Here is a 23,928-nt window from a genome sequence, read left to right as displayed (position 1 = left end):
GTCTGTTGTAATCTACCCAGTCAGATGCCAACTTCCAGTAGCAGGTGTGTGGACTTGTAGGTCACGGTTCTACACGTCCAAGTACAGTTACATGTGGTAATGGTTGCTGTCACTTCCACCTATTCCAGCAATGAGATCCAGGCCTTCAATGACTCTTTGTGAAAACATATTTCCTCACGTACAAGCATATGAATTGGGAGCAGGAGCAGGCCACTTGGTTCCTCAAACTTGATCCATCACTTAATAAGATCATTGATATCTGATTATAACCTCAGCTCATTTTTGTCTCCCCACAGTAATCTCTCACCCCTTTGCATATCAAGAATCCATCTCCCTTTGCCTTAAAAATGGATAAAGACTTTGCTCCCATCACCCTTCAAGGACGAGAGCTCCTCTCACCACCCTCTGAGAGAAAAACTTTGCACCTCAATCTCTGACTGAAATGGGCTTCACCTTGTATGTGAACAGTGACCCAGCTCTAGATATCCTCTCCACATCATTCCTTGTTGTTCCTCAATATCCTACATGTTTTAAATGGTCACCTCTCACTCTTCTAAACCCTCTAATCCTTCTACCAATGACCATAGGTCTAAATAGATGCTGGAAATACTCAGCAGGTCAGGCAGTATCTGTGGGAAAGAGGAAACCAGAGCTAACATTTCAGGTTGAAGATCCTTCAATACAACAGCATTCTCTGGTCTTCTGTTGAAGGTGCTTAGTATTCCAACATTTTCTGTTTTTACCTGAAATCTATGCCTCCTGGTTTTTGACTCCTTTGTTAATGGAAATACGTTCTTCTTAATTAGGCCCCTTTTAATTTTATACACATCAATAATGTCTCTCTCTAAGTCACCCTGCACTGTCTCTAGTATAGACACATTTCTCCTGTAATGTGGTGACCAGAACTGTAAACAGTGCTTGAGCTCTGGTGTAACCAGTGTTGTGTATACTTCCAGCATAACCTCGCTGCTCTTGCATTCTGTACTTTGGTTATTGAAGGAAAGTATTCCATAGGGCTTTCTATCACCCTGTTGCCCTGTCCTGCTGCCTTTAAGGATCTGTGGATGTACAGTCCAAGCTCCCTTGGTTCCTCCACACCTCTCAACACCCTCTTGTTTGTTGTACCTTCCCTGACCTTGCTGCACTTCCCCAAACCTCACACGTCTCCAGATTAAATTCCATGTTTACCCAACTGTCCAAACCATCAATATTTCTCCGTAATACAAACTATTCCACTTCATTGTCAACCACTCAGACAATTTTTGCATGATCTGCAAACTTCTATATCATGCTCCCAACATTCAGGTCAAAATCTTTCATAGGAAGTGAGAGACCAAGTACTGAGGCCTATGGATCCTTACTGGTAACAGGTTTCACTAACAGATACACCCATCAAACATTCCCACGGACACAGTTTTAAATCCAATTTACTGTCCGATGTAGGATCCCATGGGCTCTCACTTTTTTGACAAGCCTGCCCTGTGGGACCTTATCAAAAACCTTGCTGACATCCATAGATTTTGTCTAATCCAATGGCTCACCTTGTTATCTTCCCAAAGAATTCAATTGTTAGTCAAACACGACCTTCACTTAACTATATCTAATCAAGGGATGTGGGGATAATGCAGGAAAATGAGGACGGGATAGAAAATCAGCCATGTTCTAGATGAATGGTGGAGCAAGGCTGATGGCACAGGGAGCATCTTCACCAGAAGGTTAGGGTTAGAATTAGCACTTCAAGAAGGCAGTTCACCACCTTCTCAAGGGGTAGCGAGGAGGGGCAATAAATCCTAGCCTTGCATGTGATGTCCACATCCCATAAGTTACTGAGCAAAATGCTTATATTGCAGAATATTATGTTTAATACAAATGGTTAGAAAGGTACGTATATTTCCTCTATTTGGAGGGAGCAGGACCTGCGAACTGGTGCTCTGTTATTCTGGGCTGATGTCAGGAAACTTCCTTGTAGTTGGGCGATGGGGATTGTTTCTCTCCCCTCCCATCTTCTTGCTCCCCCTCGTCCCTATAATTCAGAGACAGTTGAAAACTTCCAATCCAAGATTACTATTATTACAATTACACTGATGATACGGAACCGAGGCAACAAAATGAGACAAGAATCAGCTATGACCAAATGAAATGGAAAACAGACGAAAGGGGTGGACGTCCTCATCTGCTTTCTAATTGTAAACATTAATCCAAAGACAGCTGGTGACATCAACGTATGTTACATTATATTGTTCATTTAGGTTTTTTAAATGGTATGAGGATATGGTTGAGGTTGTTGGCTTGTGACCATGTGAATGATATTGACAAGTATTCCTGATTATAGTCATCGAAGGGTTAATGAACAGTGTGAGTCTGCTGGATATGTTGAGCAATGTTGATTCTGTTGAAAGTTCCGATGCTGTAACTTCCTTTGCTAAAAGCAACAGCAGAGTTGGGTAAGAGGTGTTGGGTGGAGAATGCTCGGGGTGCAGACACACGAAATAAGTGTACTCTCTGACCCATGCTGTGGCCGTTTGCTCTGGAGCTGATCCAGTGACTCCTGCTTTTACTGAGGTCAATCCCAGCCTGGCCTTGGAGTGCGGGCTGTAATATCCCATGGCAAAGTACAGTTGCCCATGGGCTGGAGGAGGCTCCCAGTAGCTTTCAGTGTAACATGGGTGGGGAGAGAGAATCAGAAAAGGACTTGGTTCAGCGCAGCATCTTTTGAGGTTTTCCGGTGCTGGGGAGCTCAATCCTGGTTCCAGATGTTTTTCCATCTTTACCTGTGGGGTGTCTACTGGTGCTGGGAGTGTTGTGGAGTCACACAGTTCACTGGGACCTCTGGAGATTGACCTGCTGTACAGCAAGACTTGAGAACAGGGTGTTGCGTTCAGTTGGTGATTTATCACTGTCTACCGGAAGCATATCAGCTGTGGCAAACTTCCTCTTCAGATTCTCTTATCTTTCTTGGCACTTCTGGGAGCAGCAAGTTCTTCAGCCTCCTGGTCTGTTTGAGGGTCTAAAGCCAAGATAGGCTCAGTCCATTCCTGTAGGAGAGGTTCTCAACTCCTGCCTGTTTGGAGCATGTGCTAAATATTCACCTCACTCTACATTCTCCACCACCATTGAAGAATGAATGGCCAGACCAAGCTGGGATCATCGACACAGTCCGTCAATGAGGTGAGGCAGTGAGGCTTCTGGGAGCAGTTGTTCTCGGACTATTTGTGGGAATGTGCTGTTGAGTCCAATGGGTGGGGTTTCACCCAGTTTTCTTTGTCTCAGGGACCAGAACTGATGGTGTGTGTGTGTGTATGTGTGTGTGTGTGTGTGTGTGTAGATTTTATGTACAGTCCTCAGACCTTCTGTCTTGTCAAGTTGACAATTCTCGTTCAGGGCTCCCTTCACTATTGCCACTGGACTCTACAGTGTATGAGTGCAGAAGGAGACTGTTCCGTCCTTGGAACATTACCAAAACCAAGGAACTGATTATGGATGTTAAGATAAGAGATAAGACAAAATATTTATTTATTAGTCACATGTACATCAAAACACACAGTGAAATGCGTCTTTTTGCATTACTGAGAATGTTCTGGGGGCAGCCTGCAAGTGTCGCCATGCTTCCAGCGCCAACATAGCATGCCCACAGCTCCTAACCCGCATGTCTTTGGAATGTGGGAGGAAACCGGGAGCACCCGGAGGAAACCCACACAGACATGGGGAGAATGTACAGACTCCTTCCTGACAGCGGTGGAATTGAACCCAGGTTGCTGGTGTTGTAATAGCATTACGCTAACCGCTATAATACCGTGCCGCTGTGCTGTGGAAGGGGAAGTCAGGCAAAAACACACCAGTCCTCATTGAAGCATCTGCGGTGGAAAGGGTGAGAATCTTCAAGTCCCTGAGTATCAACACCTTGAAGGATCTATCCTAGGCCCAGCACATAGGTGTGCCCATGAAGAAGGCATGCCAGCATCTTTACTTTCTTAGAAGTTTAAGGAGATTAAGCAGGTCACTGAAAGCCCTGACAAACCCCTATAGATGTATGGTGGAAAGCATTCTGACTGGTCTCATTATGGCCAGGTATAAAAACCCCAATGCACAGGAACCCAAGAGACTACAGAGTGATGGACTCAGCCAGTTCCACCATCACGATTACAGCTCTTCTCACCATCGAGGACATCTACAGGAGGTGGTGTCTCAGGAAGGTGACATCCATCATCAGGGACCCCCACCATCTGGGCCGTGCCCTCTTCTTGATGCTGCCATCGGGCAGGAGGTACAGGAGCCTGAAGACCCACACCTCAAGGTTCAACAACAGCTTCTTCCCCACTGCTGGCAGGTTCTTGAACTGACCTGAAAAACCCCAACAACACCTTGGACTGTTTCCCTCAACTTGTACTAATGTCATTTTGTTTATTTTTGTTTCTTTTGTTGTGTAAGTTATGCATAATTTATGTTAATTTAAGTTTATGTAATTTATGTTTGTCATGTTTGTAATGCACTGTGCTGCTGCAGCAAAAATCAAATTTAAGAACACAAGAACATGAGAAATAGGAGCAGGAGTCGGCCATCCGGCCTGTCGAGCCTGCTCCGCCATTCAGTAAGATCATGGCTGATCTGGCCGTGGACTCAGATCCACCTACCTGCCTTTTCCCCATAACCCTTAATTCCCCTATGATGCAAAGATATATCTAACTGCATTAAATATATTTAATGAGATAGTCTCTACTCTTTCCCTGGGCAGAGAATTCCACAGATTCACTACTCTTTGGGAAAAGCAGTTTCTCGTCATCTCTATTTAAACCTACTCCCCCGCATCTTGAGGCCATGTCCCCAAGTTCTAGTCTCACCTCCCAGTGGAAACAACCTTCCTGCCTCTATCTTATCTGTCCCTTTCATAATGTTATATGTTTCTATAAGATCCCCCCTCATTCTTCTGAATTCCAGTGAGTATACTCCCAGGCGACTCAATCTCTCCTCATTGGCGAACCCCCTCATCTCTGGAATCAACCTGGTGAACCTCCTCTGCACTGTCTCCAAAGGCAGTATATCTTTCCTCAAGTAAGGAGACCAGAACTGCATGCAGTACTCCAGGTGCAGCCTCACCAGTACCCTGTACAGTTGCAGCATAACCTCCCTGCTCTTAAATTCAATCCCTCCAGCAATGACGGCCAATGTTCCATTTGCCTTCTTGATAACCTGTTGCACCTGCAAACCAACATTTTGTGATTCATGCACAAGCACTCCCAAGTCCCTCTGCACAACAGCATGCTGCAATCTTTCACCATTTAAATAACAATCTGATCTTCTATTTTTCCTTCCAATGTGGATGACCTCGCATTTACCAACATTGTACTCCATCTGCCAGACCCTTGCCCACTCGCTAACCTATCTATATCTCTCTGCAGACTCTCCGCATCCTCTGCACAATTTGCTTTTCCACTCAATTTAGTATCATCAGCAAACTTAGATACGCTACACTCGGTCCCCTCTTCCAAATCATTAATGTATATCATGAACAGTTGTGGGCCCAGCACTGAATCCTGCGGCACCCCACTCACCACCGATTGCCAACCAGAGAAACACCCATTTATCCCAACTCTCTGCCTTCTATTGGTTAACCAATCCTCTACCCATGCTAATACATTACGCCCAACTCCATGCATCTGTATCTTATGGATAAATCTTTTATATGGCACCTTATCGAATGCCTTCTGGAAATCCAAGTATACAACATCCACCTGTTCCCCTCTATCCACTGCGCTCATTATATCCTCAAAGAACTCCAGTAAGTTTGTCAAACAGGACCTGCCCTTCCTGAATCCATGTTGTGGCTACCTGGTGGAGCCACTTCTATCCAGATGTCTCGCTATTTCTTCCTTAATGATAGCTTCAAGCATTTTCCCAACTACAGACGTTAAGCTAACTGCCCTATAGTTACCTAACTTTTGCCTACATCCTTGTTTAAACAGTGGCGTGACATTCGCTGTCTTCCGATCCGCCGGGACCTGCCCAGAGTCCAGAGAATTTTGGTAAATTATCACAAACACCTCTACTATAACTTCTGCCATTTTTTTTCAGAACCCTGGGATGCTTCCCATCAGGACCAGGGGACTTGTCTACCTTTAGGCCCACTAGCTTGCTCATCACTACCTCTTAAGTGACAGCAATTGTATCGAGGCCCTCACCTCCCTTCGCATCCATAACATCTCTCTTTGGCACATTAGATATATCCTCCACCATGAAGTCTGACACAGAATAGTCGGTCAAAGCCTCAGCCATCTTTAGTTATCCGCGGCTGGCTCTCCCCACCCTTACTGTCCTTGCTTTTAACTGGAATATACTTTTGGTGAGCACCGTGAAAAATCTCTTTGAAAGTCTTCCCCTGTTCCTCAGCTGTCCCACATCCAGCCTGTGTTCCCAGTCTACGCTAGCCAACTCCTCCCTCAGCCCATTGTAGTCTCCCTTGTTTAGGAATAATACACTGGTTTTAGATCAAACTATTGCACCCTCCATTTGTATGAGGAATTCAGTCATATTGTGGTCACTCTTTCCAAGAGGATCCCTAACTACAAGATCGTTAATTTTACCTGTCTCATTGCACAGGACCAGATCTAAGACACCATTTCCCTTGTAGGTTCACTAACCTGCTGTTCAGGAAAGCTATCATGGATGCATTCTATGAAGTCCTCCTCAAGACTGCCTCGATCAACTTGATTCGCCCAATCAATGTGGAAGTTAAAGTCCCCCATGACAACTGCCGTTCCATTCTTACAAGCATCAAGTATTTCTTGGTTTATTGCCTGTGCCACTGTAATGTTATTATTCGGTGACCTATAGACAACTCCCACCAGTGATCTGTTCCCTTTACTGTTCCTAATCTCAACGTTCTGCTCTTTAGATCTGAAGGTGCTACCCCACCTCCCTCACCTCCCTGCCTGTCCCTCCGTATTACCCGATACCCTTGGATATTTAATTCCCACTCATCTCCACCCTGCAACCACGTTTCTGTAATGGCCACTAAATCACACCCCTTTGTACTGATTGTGCCACAAGTTCACTGACCTTGTTTCAAATACTACGGGCATTCAGATAAAGTGCCCTTACACTCATTATCCTTTTAGAATCCAGTAACCTTTGTGTCCTTTGGATTTGACTTTTCTGTTCTCCACTCTGTCTTTTCTAACTTTTGCTCTGGTCTCTGTTTTGCTTCCCTCTGTCTTTCTGCATGGATTCCCATCCCCCTGCCATATTAGTTTAAACTCTTCCCAACAGCAGGAGCAAACAATCCCCCCCGGGACATTGATCCCAGTCCTGCCCAGGTGTAGACTTTCTGGTTTGTACTGGCCTCACCTCCCCCAGAACCGGTTCCAATACTCCAGGAATCTGAATCCCTCCCTCCTGCACCACTGCTCAAGCCACCTTCATCCTAACTGTGCTGCTATTCCTACTCTGACCAGCACGTGGCACAGGTAGTAATCTTCCGATTATTACCTTCGAGGTCCTACTTCTTAATCTAGTTCCTAGCTCCCTAAATTTGGCTTGTAGGACCTCATCCGCTTTTTTCCTATATTGTTGGTACCTACATGCACCACGACAACTGGCTGTTCACCCTCCCTTCCAGCAACCTCCCCTTCCAGAGTGCATTTTCATGGCATTTATACCCTGTGTATAAATGCCATGACAATAAACCTGAACTTGAACTTTTACTGTGGTTAGTCTGTAGCTACTATCCAGGACAAGGTGGTCTGCCTAATTGACCGTCCAAGTTCAATCCCTCCACAGTAACACACAGTCCATAAACTGCACTGCTGTTACTCTCCCAGGCTTCTCCACAGCTCTTCCCAGGTCCATGACCTTTACCCCCAGAAGGACAAGGGCAGCAGTCATTGGGAGAACACAAGAAGGCATGGGTTTAAGGAGGGGAAGGAGTTTTGAAAGGATGCGAGGGGTGAGGTATTAACCACCCAGAGTGACTGATAATGTGGGCAGATGGGATTAGTGTGGATGAGCAGACAGGTTGGCATAGACATGGTGGGCCGAAGGGTCTGTTTCTGTACGACTCTATGACCCTCATCTGTAGGTTCCCCTTCAAGTTGCACATCATCCCAACTTGGAATGATCTCTCTGTTCCTTCATTGTTGGGTGTCACTCCACGGGCCACAATGCATGGCCTTTGAGCTGATTCCTGTCTGGTCAGCATGGCTCAATGAGCAGTGACCAAAGCATCTGCAGATCCAGTAAATTTGAAATAAATATAGTAAATAGTGGAAACACTCAGGAAATCAGCCAGTGTCTGTGGAGAGAGAAACATCCAACGTGGACCAGTACAGCACAGGAAAAAGCCCTTCGGCACATCATGTCAAATTAGACTAATCCCATCTGCCTGCACACGGTCTATCTCCCTCCATTCCCTGCCTGTCCACATGCCTGTCTAAGAACAGAATTAACATTATCAGTGGTGACCCTTCATCAGGACTGGACAAACTGTAAAGGCTGGTTATCTGAAATTATTGAATTTGGTGTTGGATTGTAGTGTGCCTGCTCAGATGAGGTGCTGTTCCTTAGGCTTACCTTGGGCTTCATGGATCAGTGCAGGAGGAGGCCATAACTAGAGAGGTCAGAGCGGGAGTGGGGTGGAGAATTAAAGGGCTATGGATCCTATCATTGTTCTAAATAGGAGGAGAAGAGATGAGGACTGGAACAGATGAACAAGAGCCCTGTCAACTATGGTGGAAGGGAAACCATGGTTAGGGAGAAAGGACGAGATCTCGAGAGCGCTGGTGTGGGAGGTGTTGTCTTTGGAATAGATATGTCAGAGCTGGAGATCTGGGACAACGGAACGGAGTGTTTAAAGGAAGAAGGGTGCGAGGAGGTTCAAGCTGTAGGAACTTCTCCTTTAACTTTACCCACTTCTGCCAAATTAGAGGAGTTGCTATGGGAACCCAGGAAGGTCAAAGCTATATCTTCCTCTTTGTGGCTGTATAGATTCAGAGAATTATACAGCACGGAAACAGGCCCTTTGGCCCACCAGGTTATGCTGACGATTTTGCCTATCTACACTAATTCCTTTTGCCTGCATCAGATCTATATTCTTCTCTGCCTTGCCTATTCAAGTAGCATCTAAATGTCTCTTGTGTGGTGATTGTATGCAATTCCACCTCGTCCTCTGGCAGAGAGTTCCAGATATCAACCACTCTGTAGAAAACCTTCCTCTCAGATCTCTTTAAAACTCCATCCTCCCATTTTGTTTTTGACACTCCTTCATGGGAAAAAAATTCTGACATCTCTTAATTTTACACAACTTTATCAGGTCACCCCCTCAGCCTCCTTCACTCCAGAGAAAACAAGCCCAGCTTGTCCAATCTCTCCCCATAACTAAAGTCCTCCAATCCAGGCAACATCCTGGTGAATCTCCTCTGCACCCTTCTCCAGCACAACCACATCCTTCCTAGGGTGTGGTGACCAGAACTGCACACACTACTCCAAGTGCAGTCTAACCAGTGTTTTCGTAAAGTTGCAACATAATGTCCCAACTTTTATATTGTGTGGTGTTGAGCTTCTTGAGAGCTGTTGGAGCTACACTCATCAGACAAGGGGAGAGTATTCCATCAAGCTCCTGGTGTGTACTGTGTATATAGTGGAAAGGCTTTGGGTGTCAAGGGGTGATTCACTCACCGCAGCATCCCCAGCCTCTGACCTGCTCCTATCTATGTTATTTATGTGACTGGTCCAGTTGAGTTTCTGGCTAATGGTAACCCACAAGAGATAGATGGTGGGGGCCTCAGTGATGGAATGTCAGGGTAGGTGGTTAGTCTCTCTCTCGTGGACATGATCATTGGCTTGCATTACTGTTGTGTGCATGTTTAATTGTCACTTTTCAGCCTGTGCCTGACATTGTCTTGCTTGCATGTGGGCATGGACTTCCATACCAGTGGGTTGCCGTGTGTCTCTGGGTGTTTGTTGGCATGGTGTGAAGATCTATCTTTAGAAAATCTTCCTTTACTGTAAGAAGGATTATTGTAAACCGTCATGATCCACACACTGCCCTCATTAACCCACCATGAAACCTGTTACTGTGTTTTCAAAAAGGTAGAGGAAACACCTTTATTTTACAATTCTGGGAATAGTCAGGAGAATTAAGAAATTCTGTGTCTGTGTGACAATGTACTTGACAGTATCACAAAGTCATATCCTGTTTTCCATGCTAGGGGTGTCTAAAACTAGAGGCAGAGACTTAAGCTGAAAGGACATAGGTTTAAAGGGGATGAGGGGTAAATTTTTCACAAAGAGTAGTTGGTGTCTGGAATGAGCTGCCAGAGGAGGGGGTGGAGGCAGGAACAGTAACCACAGTTAAGAAGCATCTAGACCGGTATTTGAAAGAACAGGGCACAGAGGGACGAGGAATCAATACAAGCAGGTGGGATTAGTACAGATAGGCACGGTGGTCAGCAGAGAGACAATGGGCCACAATAGGTTCTATGACTCCATTAGCCAAGGCACAGAATTTAAGAACAAGGAGGTTATGCTGCAACTGTACAGTTAGACTGCAGCTTGAGCACTGTATTGTTCTAGGCACCACAATACAGGAAGGACATGATCTACCTCCACTTTAAATGCTTCTCATGATCTCACTTCCAAAACCCTCTGGGTGGAGAATTCCAGGGATTCACCACCCTCTGTGTGAAGAAATTTCTATGCATCTTAATTTTAAATCACCAACCCTTTATCTTAATAATATATTCCCTCCTTTGAGACTCTCCCACTAAAGAAAGCACCTCAATGTTGACTTTGGTAAATTGGTTTATTATTGTCACATGTACCGAGGTACAGTGAAACACTTTGTTCTGCATGCCATTCGTACAGATCATTTCATTACATCAGTGCATTGAGGTAGTACAAGGGAAAGCAATCACAGAATGCAGAATAAAGTGTTACAGTTACATAGAAAGTGCAGTGCAGGCAGACAATAAGGTGCAAGGCCATAACGAGGTAGATTGTGAGGTCAAGAGTCCTTTGTACTAGGGAACTGTTCAAAAGTCTGATAACGGCGGGACAGAAGCTGTCCTTGAGCCTGGTGATACGTGCTTTCAGGCTTTTGTATCTTCTGCCCGATGGGAGAGGGGAGAAGAGAGAATGTTCAGGATGGGTGGTGTCTTTGATTATGTTGGCTGCTTTACCAAGGCAGCGAGAAGTGTAAACAGAGTCCATGGAGGGGAGGCTGGTTTCCGTGATGTGCTGAGCTGTGTCCACAACTCTCTGCAGTTTCTTGTGGTCACGAGCAGAGCAGTTGCCATACCAAGCTGTGATGCATCCACATGGGATGCTTTCTGTGGTGCATCGATAAAAATTGGTGAGGGTCCAAGAGGACATGCCAACAGACTGCAATCAGTGTGGATAGGCAGCAACACCTCCAGCACGATTATTCTCAACACTGGTGCCCCACAAGGCTGCATCCTCAGCCCTTTACACTACTCCCTATCTACTCATGATTGCGTGGCCAGATTCTGCTCTAATTCCATCTACAAGTTTGCAGATGATACCACCATTGTAGGCCATATCTTAAACAACTATGAGTCGGAGTACAGGAAGGAGGTAGAGAGCTTAGTGACATGGTGTCATGACAACAACCTTTCCCTCAATGTCAACAAAACAAAAGAGCTGGTCATTGACTTCAGGAAAGGGGGCAGTGTACATGCACCTGTCTACATCAATGGTGCTGAGGTCAAGAGGGTTGAGAGCTTCATGTTCCTAGGAGTGAACATCACCAGTAGCCTGACCTGGTCCAACCACATAGACACCATAGCCAAGAAAGCTCACCAGCACCTCTACTTCCTCAGGAGGCTAAAGATATTTGGCATGTCCCCTTTGACACTCACCAACTTTTATTGATGCACCATAGAAAGCATCCCATCTGGATGAATCATGGCTTGGTATGGCAACTGCTCTGCCCAGGACCGCAAGAAACTGCAGAGAGTTGTGGACACAGCCCAGCGCATCAGGGAAACCAGCCTCCCCTCCATGGACTCTGTCTATACCTCTTGCTGCTTTGGTGAAGCAGCCAGCGTAATCAAAGACCCCACCCACCCGGGACATCCTCTCTTCTCTCCTCTTCCATTGGGAAGAAGATTCAGGAGCCTGAAGGCACATACCACCAGACTTAAGGACAGCTTCTAGCTCACTGTGATAAGACTATTGAATGGTTCCCTTATACAGTGAGATGGACTTTTGACCTCACAATCTACCTTGTTATGACTTTGCACCTTATTGTCTACCTGCAATGCACTTCCTCTGTAGCTGTGACACTTTACTCTGTATTCTGTTATTGTTTTTACCCTGAAATACCTCAATGCACTGTGTAATAAATTGATCTGTATGATTGGTATGCAAGACAAGTTTTTCACTGTACCTCGGTGCAAATGACAATAATAAACCAATACCAATACCAATTTCTTTAGCCTCCTGAGAAAGTAGAGGTGCTGTTAAGCTTTCTTGGCTGTGGCTTCTACGTGATTTGACCAGGACAGGCTATTGGTGATGTTCACTCCTCGGAACTTGAAGCTCTCGACCCTCTTGACCTCAGCACCATTGATGTAGACAGGTGCATGTACACTGCCCCCTTTCCTGAAGTCAATGACCAGCTCTTTTGTTTTGCTGACATTGAGGAAAAGGTTGTTGTCATGACACCATTCCACTAAGTTCTCTCTCTCCTTCCTGTACTCTGACTCATCGTTATTTGACATCATTATTCGGCTTTGTTATGACCCTCAGGATCTTATCTGTTTCATAAGGTAACGTCATTCTTCAAAACCCCAAATAATACAGACCCAATCTGTTTAGTCTATCTTGATAGGACAATCCCCTCTTCCCAAGAATTAGCCTGGTGAATCTCTTCTGGACTATCTCCAATGTTAAGAGTCTTTGAACCTTTGTAATTCTCTACCCCCGGCAGCTGTGGAGGCCCAGTCATTGCAGTATCCAAGACTGAAGCAAAGAGTGCGTTAATCTATGGGGAACAGGCAGGAAGGCAGAACAGAACAAGATCAATTCAGCCATGACCTTTACTGAGGCAGAACAGATGAGGGGCTGGATGGCTGACCCTTCCTCTTTGTTCTTATGTTCTTTCTCAGTCAATAAAGATAATTATTCTGTATCTCAACCACTTTACCCACCTGTCCTGCTGCCTTCAGGGATCAGTGGCAATGTTCTCTAAAATCCCTCTTGATATCGTTCCCTCCATTTATCATGATTCTCTTTCCTTGTCGGCTGCACATGGCTGCAGAGTCCCAGGAGCTGTGATGGAGTGGAGTTGCCCAGGAGACTGGCTGTTTGGAATGTGTGGGGTCAATGGAGAGAGGGCGTGAGGTGTGAGTGTGAGCAGATGGCACTGGCAGCCACAAGGTTGGGATCACAGCCTAGGTTGGTAGGGTGAATCATTCCCTGCTGATGGAGTGTGAGGTTGCATTGGTTTGATGGGAGTTGTGATCATTTGGTAATTAATAATTAGATTCTTTTACAGAAATGGAGACCAGCTCTCTTCCAAAGTTTCAGTGTGCCAGAGGATGCAGCCTCCACTCAAGTGCTGCCACAACGAACATTCAGGAGGAAGGACTCCATCTCACAGACTATCAGCAGGTAAATGGGCCCACCCAATGCATCAGGTCGGAGTGTGGGGTGTGGCGCTGAGAATATTCTATTGGCCTGTGGGCAGGAAGAGGGTTGCAGCAAGAGAGGCAGGGCCCAGGAAAAGGGTCATTCACTCACGAACACTGAAATAGAAATAAGTACTTTACATAAGAACATAAGCACATATCGAACAGGATCACATTTGACCCCTTAGGCCTGCATCACCATTCAGGAGGATCAAGGCTGATCCACTCGTAGCCTCAACTTCACTTGCCCAGTCTACCCCCATTCAAACCACAGGTGAAGATGCTGCTGAGGTCTCAGCAAAGGAAGGTGTAGCTAAGATTCTGGAAGGGTCAACTATTGATAAAGAGAAGGTTCAAGAAAGGCTAACTGCATCTAACGTGGATAAATCGCTTGGTCCCGATGGGATATATCCTCGGTCACTAAGGCCCCAGTCATAACCTTCCAAACATGGATGGTTCAGGGTGGTGACTGAGAGCTGGAGGACTGTGAATGTTGGGATAAACCCAGTAACTACAGGAAAGTTCCAGAAGCGAGCGGTGACTGCTAGTGACCGAGGATATATCTCATCGGGACCAGGCAATTTATCCACGTTAGATGCAGTTAGCCTTTCTTGAACCTTCTCTTTATCAATAGTTGACCCTTCCAGAATCTTAGCTACACCTTCCTTTGCTGAGACCTCAGCAGCATCTTCGTCTGTGGTTTGAATGGGGGTAGACTGGGCAAGTGAAGTTGAGACTACGATTGGATCAGCCTTATGAAAGCAGGTTGAGGGAACTCGGCCTTCTCTCCTTGGAGCGACGGAGGATGAGGGGGGACCTGATAGAGGGATATAAGATGATGAGAGGCATCGATCGGGTAGGTAGTCAGAGGCTTTTCCCCGGGGCTGAAATGGTGGCCACAAGAGGACATAGGTTTAAGGTGCTGGGGAGTAGGTATAGAGGAGATGTCAGGGATAAGTTTTTCACTCAGAGAGTGGTGAGTGCATGGAATGGGCTGCTGGCAACGGTGGTGGAGGTGGATACGATAGGGTTTTTAAGAGACTTTTGTATAGGTACATGGAGCTGAGAAAAATAGAGGGCTATAGGTAAGCCTAGTAATTTCTAAGGTAGGGACATGTTTGGCACAGCTTTGTGGGCTGAAGGGTCTGAATTGTGCTATAGGTTTTCTATGTTTCTAAGCAATAATCAAGGGCAAAATTAGACATCACTTGGATAAATGTGAATTAATTAGAGAAAGCCAGGATGGATTTGTTAATGGGAAGTCCTGTCTAACCAGCTTGATTGAGATTTTTGATGAAGTAACAGAGAGGGTCAACAAGAGAAATATGATCTTTTGGTGTCATAGAGTCTTACATCATGGAAACAAACCCTTGGGGCCACCATATCCATGTCAGCCAAGTATCTATCTAAACTAATCCCGGCACAGGACCCATGATCTTCCATGCCATGGCATTTCAAGTGCTCGACTAATTAGCTATTAATTTACTATGGCCTAACTCATGATTCATGAAGTTGTAACATAACTCCCTCTCAATTCTGTGCTCCAGCTAATGAAGGCAAGTCTCCCACATGTGTTCTTCACCACCTTCTGTGCTGCACCTTCAGGGATCATTGGACTTGTACACCGTTCCTCAGTGGTCCCTTGGTCCTGCAATTCATTGTGTATATCCCACCCTTATCATTCCTCCCAAATGCATCACCTCACATTTATCAGGATTATATTCCATCTGCCATTTCCTTTCCCCAACTTTCAACTGATCAATGTCATTTTGTAACCTAAGAGTATTCCCCTCACTCTCAACAGCATCACCACTTATCGTGCCATCTGCAGAGTTACTAAATATACCTATTACATTCACCTGTATATTATTAATATATACAACAAAGAGTAAAGAGTCCCAGCACCAATCCCTGTGGGACACCAGTGATCACAGACTTTCAGTCACAAAAACAACCCTCCACCATCACCCTCTGCCTCCTATCACCAGATCAACTCTGGATCCAACTTGTCACCTTGCCCTGGATCCATGGGCTCTAACATGTGGACCAGTCTTCCCTTTGCCCTCGTCTTTAGTCCCCCACTACATTTGTTATACTCCTGTTGTGTCTCTCCTGTTTTCAGTTCTCCATTGTTACCATAAACATCTGCTTTTCTTTATCCCATGACATCCAGGCCCCTGCCTCCCATTCTCCCCTCTCTCTGCCCCCACCTCTCTCAGCCTCCGTCTCTCTGTCCCTACCTCTCTCTGTCCCCCACCTCTCTCCACCCCTCAACTTTTGATTCTCTCTTTCTCTCTCTCTCCTCCTCTCACCCATCTGTCTGTCACTATGTCTGTCTTTGTCCATCTATCTGTTTCTCTATCTGCCTCTCTCACTCTCCCCATCTCTCTCTGTGACTCTTTCTCTGCCTATTTGTCTGCCTTTCTTTCTCTGTCTCGATCTATTTGTTTCTGTCTCTGTCTGTCTCTCTGTCTGTTTCTGTCCATGTGAGTTATCCAAGTAGCAGCAGGGCTGTGAGCTGAAGGTCACTAACGTTGTTGCTGCTCCGTCCCACACCGTCGCTCCCAACACCACTTTTCCTCCTTGAATGTTAATCCGGCCTCCCAGTTTATATGTTTCTTCTATTTGATTCTTGGTCACTCCACATGTGAGTGAGTTCCACATCTTCACCACTGAGCATGTGGGGACGTTTCTCCTGGATGTCACTGACTGGAAGGTTGGCTCTGCTCCCCTCTCCAGGGATGCACCCAGGACTGCTGTGTGTTGCTACCATTTTCCATCCTCAACTTGAGGATTTATTTGTGATTCTTGCTGCCGCTAATTCTGGAAGGTCACCATTGGAAATAACTTCACCACGACAACCCTGTCAAACTCTTTCATATAGGCATCGCCAGACCCCTCCACTCTCTCTGATCTGGGGTTCTGGCTACAGCCTATTCATCCCTTCCCTTGCAAGGTCCTATCCACTCCCACACGAGGACTATCTGTGCCCTGTGTGGCATGTCTAATGCAGGCTGGCGATGTGTTGTGTTTAACTGCTTGCTGTGTTGATGACAGGGATACAGCAGAATGGTTTGGTGTGGGAACAGACAGTGACCTGTTACTGTACTGGCAACGACAGAGTTGGAGACATTGCAGCCAGAGGTATGGGACACTGAAAGCCCCGTACCAGAGGGATGTGCGACTCTGCAGCCTGGACTCCGGCTACGTCACAACACTGCACTCACAGAAATCACCAACGGTACGTGCATCCTCCGCAATTTAGCAAGTCCGCGCTCCAACCACACCAAATCCTGCATTGGTGGCATCCCTTCCACACCATGCCTTGTCGCTTTGGGTTTGTGCTGCCTAACAAGTGGCCAAAGCAGTCTCCCACAGCCACCACCTTGGTCTTTATTTTGTAAGTGGGAAGCTGAAGGTGTGGTGGAGACTGGGGCTCAGAGTTGGGACTGGACGTTGTTGGGGTTGAGGTCGGTGTAGGGGTTGGGGTCAGGGGAAGGGTAAAGGGGATCAGCAGGTTGTGACGCATCCCCTGTTGATGGCTCCTATTCCTTCATTCTCAGGTCGGTGACGCTTTCTGCCAAGGCCAGAGCTCCCAATGTTCTAATACCATGGATCAATATCCCACTCTGCTCCCGAGTCCCACCCCTCAAACTCTGCTTGGTTCACTTCGAAGCTCTCACACGGAATGTCGCCGATTTCCTCCCAGGAAGCGGGACTCTGTTGCCCGGATGAGTCTTCGAGCAGCTACAGCTATCCTTACGGTGAGAGGGCATTGTGTGTGTGTGTGTGTGTGTGTGTGTGTGTGTATGTGTGTGTGTGTGTGTGTGTATTCTGTGTGTGTGTGGGGGGAGGATGTTCACTCACACATTTGGCGGGCTGGGATTGAGTTATGTGTGACTGGCTATCTGTCAAAGGATCCATCAAGGCCTCTCTAGAAGTAACAACCCCAACCACCTTGACATCCTTCCTGCCCAGTCCAGCTGCTGAGGGCTAACCTTGCCAATTTCCTGCCCTCCCAACTCACCACCCAGTGCTGAACATGTGGATTAGCCAGGGGATCAGTTAACACTGGTCTCCCAGCATCTCCAAAATTCCCATTCTATGGAAATAAGAGGCTGCAAGCTTATTGTGGATAATTGCGCCCACACTATAGCCTTGATGGAAACCTGGATGTGTGTGGCTACACCTTTGCCTTCAAGGTTGACTCCATAGAACCATAGAACAATACAGCACAATACAGGCCCTTCGGCCCACCATGTTGTGCCGACCTTCAAACCACACCTAAGACTATCTAACCCCTTCCTCCCACATATCCTTCTATTTTAAATTCCTCCACATGCTTATCTAACAATCTCTTGAACTTGACCAACATATCAGCCTCCACCACCACCCCAGGCAGTGCATTCCTTGCACCAACCACTCTCTGGGTGAAAAACCTCCCTCTGACATCTCCCTTGAACTTCCCACCCACCATCTAAAAGCCATGCCCTCTTGTATTGAGCATTGGTGCCCTGGGGAAGAGGCGCTGGCTGTCCACTCTATCTATTCCTCTTAGTATTTTGTATACCTCTCATCCTCATCATGTCTCCCCTCATCCTCCTTCTCTCCAATGAGTAAAGCCCTAGCTCCCTTAGTCTCTCCTCATAATCCATAATCTCTAATCCAGGCAGCATCCTGGTAAATCTCCTCTGCACCCTCTCCAAATGCCTCCACATCCTTCTTATAATGAGGCAACCAGAACTGGACACAGTACTCTAAGTGTGGTCTGACCAGAGTTTTGTAAAGCTGCAACATTACTTCGCGGCTCTTAAACTCGATCCCATGATTTATGAAAGCTAACATCCCATAAGCTTTCTTAACTACCCTATCCACCTGTGAGGTAACTTTCAGGGATCTGTGGATATGAACCCCCATATCCCTCTGCTCCTCCACACTACCCAGAATCCTGCCATTAACCTTGTTCTCCAGATTGAACTCCATCTGCCACTTCTCAGCCCAGCTCTGCATCCTATCAATGTCTTTTTTTATGCTTCGACAGCCGTCCACACTATCCACTACACCACTGATCTTTGTGTCATCTGCAAACTTGCTCACCCAGCCTTCACCCCCTCATCTAAGTCATTAATAAATATCACAAGGAGTAGAGGTCCCAGAACCGATCCCTGTGGGACACCACTAGTCACAGCCCTCCAATCCGAATGCACTTCATCCACCACAACCTTTTGCTTTCTACAGGCAAGCCAATTCTGAATCCACACGGCCAAGCCTCCCTGGATCCCTTGGCCCCTGACCTGAAGAAGACTACCATGTGGAACCTTGTCAAGCGCCTTACTAAAATCCATGTAGATCACCTCTACTGCACCACCCTCATCAATCTTCCTGATCACCTCCTCAAAGAACCCTATCAGGCTTGTGAGGCAAGATCTTCTCTTCACAAAGCCATGCTGGCTGTCCCTAATCAGTCCATGATTCTCTAAATGCTCATAGATCCTACCTCTTAGAATCCTTTCTAACAACTTACCCACCACAGACATAAGGCTCACTGGTCTGTAATTCCCTGGACTATCCCTACTTCCTTTTTTGAATAAGGGGACAACATTCGCCACCCTCCAATCCTCCGGTACCATTCCCATGGCCACGAGGTCTCAAAGATCCTAGCCAATGGTTTAGCAGTCTCCTCCCTTGTCTCCCTAAGCAGCCTAGGGAATATTCTGTCAGGCCCCGGGGATTTACCTGTGCTAATATTTTCTAACAGCTCCAACACATCCTCTCTCTTGATATCTACATACTCTAGAACATTACTCTTACCAAAACTGTCCTCAGCGTCATGAAGACCCCTCTCCTTGGTGAATACTGAAGAGAAGTATTCATTGAGAACCTCACCCACTTCCACAGCTTCCAGGCACATCTTCCCACCTTTGTCTTTAATCGGACCTACCTTTACCCTAGCCATCCTTCTACTCTTCACGTACAAGAAAAAAGCCTTGGGATTCTCCTTAACCCTACTCGCCAAAGCCTTTTCATGTCCCCTTCTCGCTCTCCTCAGCCCCTTCTTGTTCCTTCCTCGCTACTCTATATTCCTCACGAGCCCTGTCTGATCCTTGCTGCTTACACCTTATGTATGCTGCCTTCTTTTTCCTCTCTCGTCACCCACGGTTCCTTCACCCTGCCACTCCTTCTCTGCCTCACTGGGACAAATTTATCCCTTACATCATGCAAGAGATCCCTGAACATCGACCACATCTCCATAGTACATTTCCCTTCAAAAATGTCATCCCAATTTACACTCTCAAGTTCTTGCCTTATAGCCTCATAATTCGCCTTTCCCCAATTAAATATCTTCCCGTCCTCTTTGCTCCTATCCCTGTCCATGACAAGGCCGAAGGTTATGGAGCAGTGGTCACTGTCCCCCACATGCTCACCCACCGAGAGATCTGTCACCTGACCCGGTTCATTACTTAAAACTAGATCTAATATGGCATTCCCTCTAGTCGGCCTGTCAACATACCGTGCCAGGAATCAGTCCTGGACACACTTAACAAACTCTGCCCCGTCTAAACCTTTGGTACTAAGCAGGTGCCAATCAATATTTGGGAAGTTGAAGTCTCCCACGATAATAACCCTGTTATTTTTGCACCTTTCCAAAATCTGCCTCCTAATCTGCTCCTCGGTATCCCTGCTGCTACCGGGGGGGGCCTATAGAATACTCCCAGTAGAGTAACTGCTCCTTTTTTGTTCCTAACTTCCACCCATATTGACTCTAGAGAGAATCCTTCTACATTATCCACCCTTTCTGCAGCTGTGTCCCTGACCAGTATCGCCACCCTTTCCCCCCTTCTCCCCCCCCCCCATCCCTTTTAAAACACTGAAAACCAGGAACATTCAATATCCATTCCTGCCCTGATGTCAGCCATGTCTCTGTAATATCCACGATATCGTAGTCCCATGTACTTAATCCAAGCTCTCAGTTCATCACCCTTATTCCTGATGCTTCTTGCATTTAAGTAAGTGCACTTTAGCCCTTCCACCTCTCTGCTTTTATAGCCTGTATTCTGCTTCTCCTTCCTCAAAGCCTCTCTACCTGTTAGGTGTGACTTTTCCCCATCCTCTTCTTCCTCTGACCTATCCCTCTGGTTCCCATCCCCTTCGCAAACCCCTCTCCTTGTTTGTTTGTAGCTCCCACCCTTAATCACAGCTGGACCATCACAACCACAGTTCTTCACAACTTGTCAGACCCTGGAAGGCATGTCCATCACTTCATATAACATCAAAAACAAAGTGTTGGAGGAACTCAGTTGTTGAGCAGCATCTGTAGGGGCAAAGGGATGGTCAACCTCTCTGGTCAAGACCCTGCATCAGGACTGGTACAGGGTCTTGCCCTGAAATATCAACCACCTCCTTTTCTCTATAGATAGTGCTCAACCCACTGAGTTCCTCCTGTAGTTTGTTTTTTGCTCTAGCTTACAGCATTTGAAGTCTCTTGTGACTTCTTAAAGCATGCGACTTACTCCTTTCCACTGTGTGTCCTTCTGACTCGGGGCATTCCAGATTGTCAGAATTTAGCTTCTGCTACATTGTTTTGTTTTAAGAGATCTTCTTCTGGACCCCATCTGCATTCAAGCTTCCAGGGAAGATCTTTTGGTATAGTTGGCATGGTGTAGTCTGGTGTAGGTGTTGGAATGGTGTAGTTGCCACGGTGTAGTTGCCACGGTGTAGTTGCCACGGTGTAGTTGGCATGGTGTAGTTGCCACGGTGTAGTTGCCACGGTGTAGTTGGCACGGTGTAGTTGGCATGGTGCAGCGCACAGCCGGACTGTCAGGGCAGTGAAGGGAAAGGATTTCCCTGAAGGGAAGATGAGATCCATTTTCTCTGGCTCCCTTCTCAGACTGTGTTCCCTACCACCCTTTTCATCCCTCTCCTGTCTGAACCAGAGACTGACTGTGACCTTGATTTGAGGTCAGACACTGAGGGAGTTGGATGGGGTCAGGAGTGGGGTAGTGAGGGGCTGGACCATGGATTCAGGTCATTTCTAAGTCCATCTAGTTCCATTTCCTGAACATCCCTGACACTGCTGCAGAAAACTCATCCAAGACTAGACTCAACGCTTCACTCAGGTGGAGCTCGGAACTCCCTCCCTAACCCTCAGTTTCTCTAAATCCTCCAAAAAATCTTATTCCAGACAACATTTGCTCAGCTCTGCTGATGTGCAGCTGACTGCTGGTTTTTGTCAGGGGACCTGAAGTATTGTGTGCAGAGCAGACAGTGTATATCCATCCTCCTCCTCTAACCTGTGGCTGATTTCCATCACAGGGCCAACCTGTTCTAGAAAGTTCTCGAACCAGAAGAGTCAGAAGAAGCTTTGCGTATCCCAGTTACTTGGAGGAAGATCCAGTTGATGGTGCTGACGCTCTGGACTATTCGTTCTTTAGTAAGGCAAGAACATTTCTGTCCTGTGTGGGCTGGTCCCAGTGGAAGGCAGTATTGCCAGGAGTTGACAGTGCCTCTGATTCTGCTCACAGGTGGAGGCTCAAGGTGAAAGTTTGTCTACACCAGATGACGTATTTGAATCACCACCACTTTCAGCTTACTGTGAGAGGGAGATCCAGAGGGAAACACCACCATCAACCATGTAAAACCGCAAGTTTAGGCATTAATTGATAGTAATGATGAGAAATACTGGTCTGATGCTGGGAATCTGCAATGACAATGGCCTGGATTTGCTCCAAACAGTTTGGACCAGAATCACCTCCTGCCTCTGTCCTGGGAGTGTGTGATGGGACGGTGCGGAGGCAGCTTCACTGTGTGTCTGACCCCGGGAGTGTGTGATGGGACGGTGTGGAGGGATCTTCGCTCTGTGTCTGACCCCGGGAGTGTGTGATGGGACAGTGTGGAGGGACCTTCACCCTATGTTTGACCCCGGGAGTGTGTGATGGGACGGTGTGGAGGGAGCTTCGCTCTGTGTCTGACCCCGGGAGTGTGTGATGGGACAGTGTGGAGGGAGCTTCACCCTGTGTCTGACCCTGGGAGTGTGTGATGAGACAGTGTGGAGGGACCTTCACCCTATGTTTGACCCCAGGAGTGTGTGATGGGACGGTGTGGAGGGAGCTTCGCTCTGTGTCTGACCCCGGGAGTGTGTGATGGGACAGTGTGGAGGGACCTTCACCCTATGTTTGACCCCAGGAGTGTGTGATGGGACGGTGTGGAGGGAGCTTCGCTCTGTGTCTGACCTGTTTTCGCCTTTTGATTTTTTTCTTTGGCATCTATCCCCAGGGCCTATTTTGTGTGTACCCTTTTTCTGCATGTTATTTTAAAATTTCTTTATTAAAACATTTAAAAAGTTTAAAATTAAACTGTTTTCTGGGTCCAGGATGGATTCTGGTCCCTGCTGTGCCTATTCGGGGGCAGACAGACTTCAGATGTTCCTTGGACATTCCAAGGAGGGGGAGCATGGACATTCCATGCTCCCCCTCCAGTTTAGAAAAATAACCGGCATGAAGTGGGGCACAAATGTAACAAGAAAAATCAGAAACACTGGAAGAACTCGATGGTCGATCAGCATCTGTGGAAGCACAGGGGGAGTGGGGGACCTGAAAATGGAACATTCAACTTTCATACCTTGGCACCGTGTCTGATACTGTGGTGACCTTGGCACCGTGTCTGATACTGTGGTGACCTTGGCACCGTGTCTGATACTGTGGTCCAGCAGAGGAAGAGACATGCAGTGGTTATTGGGGATTCGATAGTAAGGGGTACGGATAGGAGATTCTGCGATAGCGATAATGAGTCTCGGATGGTGTGTTGCCTCCCTGGTGCCAGGGTACGGGATATCACAGACCGTGTCGAGAATATTCTGAGGGGGGAGGGTGAGCAGCCAGAAATCTTGGTACATGTAGGTACCAATGATGTAGGTAGGAAAAGAGAAGAGGTCCTGAAGGAGGAATACAAGGCATTAGGGAGAAGGTTGAAAAGTAGGACCTCAAGGGTAGTAATCTCAGGACTACTACCCGTGTCGCGTATCAATGACAGGAAGAATAGAAAGCTCTGGCAGTTAAATGCGTGGCTGAGTGACTGGTGCAAGGGGCAGGGCTTCAGATTCTTGGATACCTGGGACCTTTTTTGGGGGAGGCAAGACCTATTTGCTAAGGATGGGTTGCATCTAAACTCCAAAGGGTCCAATATCCTGGCGGGAATGTTTAATTTAGTTGTAGGGGAGGGTTTAAACTGATCTGGCAGGGGGATGGTAACCAGGATGCTAGGTTACAAGATGCTAAGGTGAGGGAGAAAG

The 23,928-nt window shown here is 46.8% G+C and overlaps 1 protein-coding gene across 2 annotated transcripts in view; it reads left to right on the top strand.

The window, feature by feature from the left end:
* Nucleotides 1-2,489: 2,489 nt before the first annotated feature.
* The window catches only part of LOC127579763 (inactive rhomboid protein 2-like), a 75,586-nt gene continuing 54,147 nt past the window's right edge, over nt 2,490-23,928 (top strand). For both annotated transcript variants that reach the window (XM_052032665.1, XM_052032666.1), the window contains exons 1-6: nt 2,490-3,168; nt 13,508-13,623; nt 16,698-16,881; nt 17,204-17,404; nt 21,954-22,076; nt 22,163-22,272. In XM_052032665.1, the coding sequence (XP_051888625.1) occupies nt 3,121-3,168; nt 13,508-13,623; nt 16,698-16,881; nt 17,204-17,404; nt 21,954-22,076; nt 22,163-22,272 (782 nt within the window). In that variant the 5' untranslated portion in view covers nt 2,490-3,120. The remainder of the gene's footprint in view (nt 3,169-13,507; nt 13,624-16,697; nt 16,882-17,203; nt 17,405-21,953; nt 22,077-22,162; nt 22,273-23,928) is intronic.

Source organism: Pristis pectinata, chromosome 18 (assembly GCF_009764475.1).
Source record: "Pristis pectinata isolate sPriPec2 chromosome 18, sPriPec2.1.pri, whole genome shotgun sequence".
NCBI classification, from domain to species: domain Eukaryota; kingdom Metazoa; phylum Chordata; class Chondrichthyes; order Rhinopristiformes; family Pristidae; genus Pristis; species Pristis pectinata.
The sequence above is the reverse complement of the archived record's forward strand: the minus strand, read 5'-3'. Positions and strand labels throughout refer to the sequence as shown.